Source organism: Pristiophorus japonicus, unplaced genomic scaffold (assembly GCF_044704955.1).
Source record: "Pristiophorus japonicus isolate sPriJap1 unplaced genomic scaffold, sPriJap1.hap1 HAP1_SCAFFOLD_3746, whole genome shotgun sequence".
In the NCBI taxonomy this organism is placed as follows: domain Eukaryota; kingdom Metazoa; phylum Chordata; class Chondrichthyes; family Pristiophoridae; genus Pristiophorus; species Pristiophorus japonicus.
The window spans coordinates 5,001-13,319 of record NW_027253595.1 but is presented as its reverse complement, the minus strand read 5'-3'; the positions used below and the strand labels follow the sequence as shown (position 1 = coordinate 13,319).

At 55.4% G+C, this 8,319-nt stretch overlaps 1 protein-coding gene across 1 annotated transcript in view; it reads right to left on the bottom strand.

The window, feature by feature from the left end:
* Positions 1–2,781: 2,781 nt before the first annotated feature.
* Positions 2,782–8,319, bottom strand: part of LOC139250442 (ATP-dependent 6-phosphofructokinase, muscle type-like) — a gene marked incomplete at its 3' end in the record, with an annotated part of 7,893 nt that continues 2,355 nt past the window's right edge. The window contains exons 2-3 of the mRNA XM_070872844.1: positions 4,952–5,117; positions 2,782–2,826 (exon numbers count right to left, since the gene is read on the bottom strand). Of these exons, the coding sequence (XP_070728945.1) occupies positions 2,782–2,826; positions 4,952–5,117 (211 nt within the window). The remainder of the gene's footprint in view (positions 2,827–4,951; positions 5,118–8,319) is intronic.

The window sequence follows — 8,319 nt, the reverse complement described above, 5'->3', positions numbered from 1 at the left end:
GTAACTCCAGCCCCTACACCCCTCCCTATCTCTGTAACCTCCAGCCCCTACACCCCTCCCTATCTCTGTAACCTCCTCAGCCCCTACACCCCTCCCTATCTCTCACCCCCTCCAGTCCCTACACCCCTCTCTATCTCTAACCCCCTCCAGCCCCTACACCCCTCCCTATCTCTGTAACCTCCAGCCCCTACACCCCTCCCTATCTCTGTAACCTCCTCCAACCCCCTACACCCCTCCCTATCTCTGTAACCTGCTCCAGCCCCTACACCCCTCCCTATCTCTCTCACCCCCTCCAGCCCCTACACCCCTCCCTATCTCTGTAACCCCCTCCAGCCCCGACACCCCTCCCTATCTCTGTAACCTCCTCCAACTCCCTACACCCCTCCCTATCTCTGTAACCTCCTCCAACCCCCTACACCCCTCCCTATCTCTGTAACCTGCTCCAGCCCCTACACCCCTCCTTATCTCTGTAACCTCCAGCCCCTACACCCCTCCCTATCTCTGTAACCTGCTCCAGCCCCTACACCCCTCCCTATCTCTGTAATCTCCTCCAGCCCCTACACCCCTCCCTATCTCTGTAACCTCCAGCCCCTACACCCCTCCCTATCTCTGTAAGCCCCTCCAGCCCCACAACCCCCCCGAGATCTCTGCACTCCTCTAATTCTGCCCTCCTGACCATCCCTGATTATAATCGCTCCACCATCGGTGGTCGTGCCTTCTGTTGCCTGGGCCCCAAGCTCTGGAACTCCGTCCCTAAAGATAAGCAAATGGTACGTTGGCCTTTATTACAGGAGGAATCGTGTGTCAGAGTGAAGAGGTCCTGCCATTATATAAGCCCCTGGTGGGACCACACCTGGAGTATTGTGCACAGTTTTAGTCTCCTTACCCAAGGAAGGATATACTTGCCATTGAGGGAGTGCAGCGAAGGTTCACCAGACTGATTCCTGGGATGGGGGGATTGTCCGATGAGCGGACGAGGCCGATATTCTCCGGAGTTTAGAAGGCTGAGAGATGATCTGATTGAAACACGCACAGTTCTGACAGGCTGGATGCAGGAAGGATGTTTCCCCCCCGGGCTGTGGGGAGCGTAGAACCAGGGGGGTCACACAGTCTCGGGATAAGGGGGCGGCCATTTAGGACTGAGATGAGGAGGAATTCCTTCACTCGGAGGGGGGTGAATCTCTGGAACTCTCTGCCCCAGAGTGCTCAGTCATTGGGTATATCCAAGGCTGGGATCGATGGATTTTTGGGGTCTAGGGGAACTCTCTAGCCCAGAGAGCTCAGTCGTTGGGTATATCCAAGGCTGGGATCGATAGGATTTTTGGGGTCTTGGGGAACTCTTTGCCCCAGAGTGCTCAGTCGTTGGGTCTATCCAAGGCTGGGATCGATAGATTTTTGGGGTCTAGGGGAACACTCTGCCCCAGAGGGCTCAGTCATTGGGTATATCCAAGTCTGGGATCGATAGATTTTTGGGGTCTAGGGGAACACTCTGCCCCAGAGGGCTCAGTCGTTGGGTATATCCAAGGCTGGGATCGATGGATTTTTGGTGTCTAGGGGAACTCTCTGCCCCAGAGGGCTCAGTCGTTGGATATATCCAAGGCTGGGATCGATGGATTTTTGGGGTCTAGGGGAACTCTCTAGCCCAGAGAGCTCAGTCGTTGGGTATATCCAAGGCTGGGATCGATAGGATTTTTGGGGTCTTGGGGAACTCTTTGCCCCAGAGGGCTCAGTCATTGGGTATATCCAAGTCTGGGATCGATAGATTTTTGGGGTCTCGGGGAACACTCTGCCCCAGAGAGCTCAGTCGTTGGGTATATCCAAGGCCGAGATTGATGGATTTTTGGAGTTGAGGGGAAATCGAGGGATCGGGCCGGGAAGTGTTGAGCTCGAAGATTGGCCGTGATCTCATTGGATGGCGGAGCGGGCTCGAGGGGCCGAATGGCCGACTCCTGCTCCTAATTCTTACGTTCTTAAACCTCTCTCTCCTCCTTCAAGACGCTCCTTAAAACCTCCCTCTTTGACCCAGCTTTTGGTCACCTGCCCCTAATTTCTACTTATGTGGCTCGGGGTCAAATTGGTATCGCGTAAGGCTCCCGTGAAACTCCTCGAGGCGTTTCACTCCGTTATCGCCATCATCGTCGTTCAGTCCCTCGGAATCGAGGAAGACTTGCTTCCACTCTAAACACGAGTCCTGAGGTGGCTGAACAGACCAATACGGGAACCACAGTCCCTGTCACAGGTGGGACAGATAGACGTTGAGGGAAGGGGAGGGTGGGACTGGTTTGCCGCACGCTCCTTCCGCTGCCTGCGCTTGGTTTCTGCACGCTCTCGGCGACGAGACTCAAGGTGCTCAGCCCCCTCCCGGATGCACTCCCTCCACTTAGGGCGGACTGGTCTTTGGGCCCAGGGACTCCCAGGTGTCGGTGGGGATGTTGCACTTTATCAGGGAGGCTTTGAGGGTGGTCCCTTGTAACGTTTCCTCTGCCCACCTTTGGCTCGTTTGCCCGTGAAGGAGTTCCCGAGTAGAGCGCTTGCTTTGGGGAGTCTCGTGTCGGGGGGACATGCGGACAATGTGGCCCTGCCCAGCGGAGCTGGTCGAGTGTGGTCAGTGCTTCGAGGCTGGGGATGTTGGGCCTGGTCGAGGACGCTAACGTTGGTGCGTCTGTCCTCCCGGGGGATTTGCAGGATCTTGCGGAGACAGCGTTGGTGGTATTTCTCCAGCGACTTGAGGTGCCTACTGTACGTGGGTTAAAGGCGCTATATGATGGCACAGTGACTCACCCACAGTGACGTCCCATGACCTCCAGTACAAATGTTCTCTGGTGGCTGCAGGAAGGAAGAGAGAGAGAGAGAGAGAGAGAGAGCGTGAGAGAGAGTGTGAGAGAGAGAGAGAGAGGGACGTGACTTGCCCAGATTACGGCCGTCTCTACGCGCACAGGAAGATCTAACGGGGTAACGATTGACTGCCCCCCACAGACGCACGCACGCACTCAGCGACACACCGGGGGGATATTGGGGCGGGGGGGGCTCAGTGACGATTGACGCGGCCGACGTATGTTCTGCCGAGACACGTTGCCCGACGGGCCCCTTGCCCGAGCGACATGGTTGTGTTGGGAGACGGAGGGTCACGGGGACAATGTGGGGTGGGGGGGGGGGGGACATTGAGGGGTAGGGTTTGAGGGACATGCAAGGGGAGGGGAAGGGATTGGGCTCTCGGGGAAGGATGGGTTGATGGTCGTACACCTTTCCCACCATCGCTGGGTCCCCTGTGGTGAAGATAGACACACCGACACACCCTCTACCCCATAACCTTTAACCTCACGGAGCGGGGCGTGATGGCGGGGAGAGAGGGGGAGGGGCAGTAGGAGAGGGAGTGGGGCCATGAGAGGGGGGGCGGGGCGGTGAGACAGGGGGAGGGGCAGTGGGTGAGGGGGAGGGGCAGTGGGTGAGGGGGAGGGGCAGTGGAAGAGGGGGTGGGGCCATGAGAGGGGGGCGGGGTGGTGAGACAGGGGGAGGGGCAGTGGAGGAGGGGGAGGGGCAGTGGGTGAGGGGGAGGGGCAGTGGGAGAGGGGGAGGGGCAGTGGGAGAGGGGGTGGGGCCATGAGAGGGGGCGGGGCAGTGAGAGAGGGGGAGGTGCAGTGAGGGGGGTAGGATTAGGGTATGTAAGCATTTAGGGTCAGGGTCAGCGTCAGGGTCAGAATCGGGGTTATGGTTAGGGGTCAGGGGTCAGGGATAGAGGTCAGCATGAGGGTTAAGGTCAGGGTCAGGGTTAAGGTCAGGGCTGGGAAAAGGTCAGGGTTTGGGTTAAGGTCAGGGGGTCAGAGTCAGAGTCAGGCCCAGAGTCAGAGTCAGGGTCAGAGTCAGGTTTAGGGTCAGGGTCAGGGTCAGAGTCAGAGTTAGAGTCAGGGTTAGAGTCAGGGTTAGAGTCAGGGTTAGAGTCAGGGTTAGAGTCAGGGTTAGAGTCAGGGTCAGGATTAGGGTTAGGATTAGGGTTAGGGTCAGGGTCAGAATCAGGGTCAGGGTCAGAGTCAGGTTCAGAGTCAGGTTCAGAGTCAGGGTCAGGGTCAAGGTCAGGGTTAGGGTCAGGTTTAGAGTCAGGGTCAGGGTTAGGGTTAGAGTCAGGGTTAGAGTCAGGGTCAGCATTAGGGTTCGGGTCAGGGTGAGGGTTAGAGTCAGGGTTAGAGTCAGGGTTAGAGTCAGGGTCAGGGTTACGGTCAAGGTTACGGTCAGGGGTAGAGTCAGGGTCAGGGTCAGGGTCAGGGTTAGAGTCAGGGTCAGGGTTAGGGTTAGGGTCAGGGTCAGGGTTACGGTCAGGGTCAGAGTCAGGGTTAGAGTCAGGATTAGGGTCAGGGTTAGGGTTAGGGTCAGGGTCAGGGTTACGGTCAGGGTCAGAGTCAGGGTTAGAGTCAGGATTAGGGTCAGGGTCAGGGTTAGGGTCAGGGTCAGGGTTAGAGTCAGGGTTAGGGTCAGGGTTAGGGTTAGGGTCAGAGTTAGAGTCAGGGTCAGGGTCAGAGTTAGAGTCAGGGTCAGGGTCAGGGTTAGGGTCAGGGTCAGGGTTAGGGTCAGGGTTAGGGTCAGGGTTAGGGTCAGGGTCAGGGTTAGGGTCAGGGTTAGGGTCAGGGTTAGGGTCAGGGTTAGGGTTAGGGTCAGGGTCAGGTCAGGGTTAGGGTTAGGGTCAGGGTTAGGGTCAGGGTCAGGGTTACGGTCAGGGTCAGAGTTAGAGTTAGAGTCAGGGTCAGGGTCAGAGGTTACGGTCAGGGTTAGAGTCAGGGTCAGAGTCAGGGTTAGGGTCAGGGTTACGGTCAGGGGTAGAGTCAGGGTCAGAGTCAGGGTTAGGGTCAGGGTTAGAGTCAGGGTCAGAGGTTACGGTCAGGGTTAGAGTCAGGGTCAGAGTCAGAGTCAGGGTCAGGGTCAGAGGTTACAGACGGACCCGTCTATCTGACGCTGGTACCTCTGTGCAGTGGTGGTAATCGAATCCACGACCTCCATGATACGGTGCAGAGCAGAGTCGGTGCCAATCGTCATATCTGTGCCGCAGAAGTCATTGTCGATGGAACCCACCAGACCCACAATGTTCAGATAGGCTGATCGCTTCGCTTCATCCTCCGTAATCCGTCCTGGGAGCGAGAGACGGCAGTCATTACCCGATCACAGCTCCCTCCACACTGTCCCCATCAAACACTCCCAGGGCAGGTACAGGGGGTTAGATACAGAGTAAAGCTCCCTCTACACTGTCCCATCAAACACTCCCAGGGCAGGTACAGGGGGTTAGATACAGAGTAAAGCTCTCTCTACACTGTCCCATCAAACACTCCCAGGGCAGGTACAGGGGGTTAGATACAGAGTAAAGCTCCCTCTACACTGTCCCATCAAACACTCCCAGGGCAGGTACAGGGGGTTAGATACAGAGTAAAGCTCCCTCTACACTGTCCCATCAAACACTCCCAGGGCAGGTACAGGGGGGTTAGATACAGAGTAAAGCTCCCTCTACACTGTCCCATCAAACACTCCCAGGGTAGGTACAGGGGGTTAGATACAGAGTAAAGCTCCCTCTACACTGTCCCATCAAACACTCCCAGGGCTGGTACAGTGGGTTAGATACAGTGTAAAGCTCCCTCCACACTGTCCCATCAAACACTCCCGGGGCAGGTACAGGGGGTTAGATACAGAGTAAAGCTCCCTCCACACTGTCCCATCAAACACTCCCAGGGCAGGTACAGGGGGTTAGATACAGAGTAAAGCCCCCTCTACACTGTCCCATCAAACACTCCCAGGGCAGGTACAGGGGGTTAGATACAGAGTAAAGCTCCCTCTACACTGTCCCATCAAACACTCCCAGGGCAGGTACAGGGGGTTAGATACAGAGTAAAGCTCCCTCTACACTGTCCCATCAAACACTCACAGGGCAGGTACAGGGGGTTAGATACAGAGTAAAGCTCCCTCTACACTGTCCCATCAAACACTCCCAGGGCAGGTACAGCACGGGGTTAGATACAGAGTAAAGCTCCCTCTACACTGTCCCATCAAACACTCCCAGGGCAGGTACAGGGGTTTAGATACAGAGTAAAGCTCCCTCTGCACTGTCCCATCAAACACTCCCAGGGCAGGTACAGGGGGTTAGATACAGAGTAAAGCTCCCTCTACACTGTCCCATCAAACACTCCCAGGGCAGGTACAGGGGGTTAGATACAGAGTAAAGCTCCCTCCACACTGTCCCATCAAACACTCCCAGAGCAGGTACAGGGGGTTAGATACAGAGTAAAGCTCCCTCTACACTGTCCCATCAAACACTCCCAGGGCAGGTACAGGGGGTTAGATACAGAGTAAAGCTCCCTCTACACTGTCCCATCAAACACTCCCAGGGCAGGTACAGCACGGGGTTATATACAGAGTAAAGCTCCCTCTACACTGTCCCATCAAACACTCCCAGGGCAGGTACAGGGGGTTAGATACAGAGTAAAGCTCCCTCCACACTGTCCCATCAAACACTCCCAGGGCAGGTACAGCACGGGGTTAGATACAGAGTAAAGCTCCCTCCACACTGTCCCATCAAACACTCCCAGGGCAGGTACAGGGGGTTAGATACAGAGTAAAGCTCCCTCGACACTGTCCCATCAAACACTCCCAGGTACAGGGGGTTAGATACAGAGTAAAGCTCCCTCTACACTGTACCATCAAACACTCCCAGGGCAGGGACAGCACGGGGTTAGATACAGAGTAAAGCTCCCTCTACACTGTCCCATCAAACACTCCCAGGGCAGGTACAGGGGGTTAGATACAGAGTAAAGCTCCCTCGACACTATCCCATCAAACACTCCCAGGTACAGGGGGTTAGATACAGAGTAAAGCTCCCTCTACACTGTACCATCAAACACTCCCAGGGCAGGTACAGCACGGGGTTAGATACAGAGTAAAGCTCCCTCTACAGTGTCCCATCAAACATTCCCAGGGCAGGTACAGGGGGTTAGATACAGAGTAAAGCTCCCTCTACACTGTCCCATCAAACACTCCCAGGGCAGGTACAGCACGGGTTAGATACAGAGTAAAGCTCCCTCTACACTGTCCCATCAAACACTCCCAGGGCAGGTACAGGGGGTTAGATACAGAGTAAAGCTCCCTCTACACTGTCCCATCAAACACTCCCAGGGCAGGTACAGGGGGTTAGATACAGAGTAAAGCTCCCTCTACACTGTCCCATCAAACACTCCCAGGGCAGGTACAGGGGGTTAGATACAGAGTAAAGTTCCCTCTACACTGTCCCCATCAAACACTCCCAGGGCAGGTACACGGGGTTAGATACAGAGTAAAGCTCCCTCGACACTGTCCCATCAAACACTCCCAGGGCAGGTACAGGGGGTTAGATACAGAGTAAAGCTCCCTCTACACTGTCCCCATCAAACACTCCCAGGGCAGGTACACGGGGTTAGATACAGAGTAAAGCTCCTTCTACACTGTCCCATCAAACACTCCCGGGGCAGGTACAGGGGGTTAGATACAGAGTAAAGCTCCCTCTACACTGTCCCATCAAACACTCCCAGGGCAGGTACAGGGGGTTAGATACAGAGTAAAGCTCCCTCTACACTGTCCCATCAAACACTCCCAGGGCAGGTACAGGGGGTTAGATATAGAGTAAAGTTCCTTCTACACTGTCCTCATCAAACACTCCCAGGGCAGGTACACGAAGTTAGATACAGAGTAAAGCTCCCTCTACACTGTCCCATCAAACACTCCCGGGGCAGGTACAGGGGGTTAGATACAGAGTAAAGCTCCCTCTACACTGTCCCATCAAACACTCCCAGGGCAGGTACAGGGGGTTAGATACAGAGTAAAGCTCCCTCTACACTGTCCCATCAAACACTCCCAGGGCAAGTACAGGGGGTTAAATACAAAATAAAGTTCCCTCTACACTGTCCCCATCAAACACTCCCAGGGCAGGTACACGGGGTTAGATACAGAGTAAAGCTCCCTCGACACTGTCCCATCAAACACTCCCAGGGCAGGTACAGGGGGTTAGATACAGAGTAAAGCTCCCTCTACACTGTCCCCATCAAACACTCCCAGGGCAGGTACACGGGGTTAGATACAGAGTAAAGCTCCCTCTACACTGTCCCATCAAACCCTCCCAGGGCAGGTACAGTGGGTTAGATACAGAGTAAAGCTCCCTCTACACTGTCCCATCAAACACTCCCAGGGCAGGTACAGGGGGTTAGATACAGAGTAAAGCTCCCTCTACACTGTCCCATCAAACACTCCCAGAGCAGGTACAGGGGGTTAGATACAGAGTAAATCTCCCTCTACACTGTCCCATCAAACCCTCCC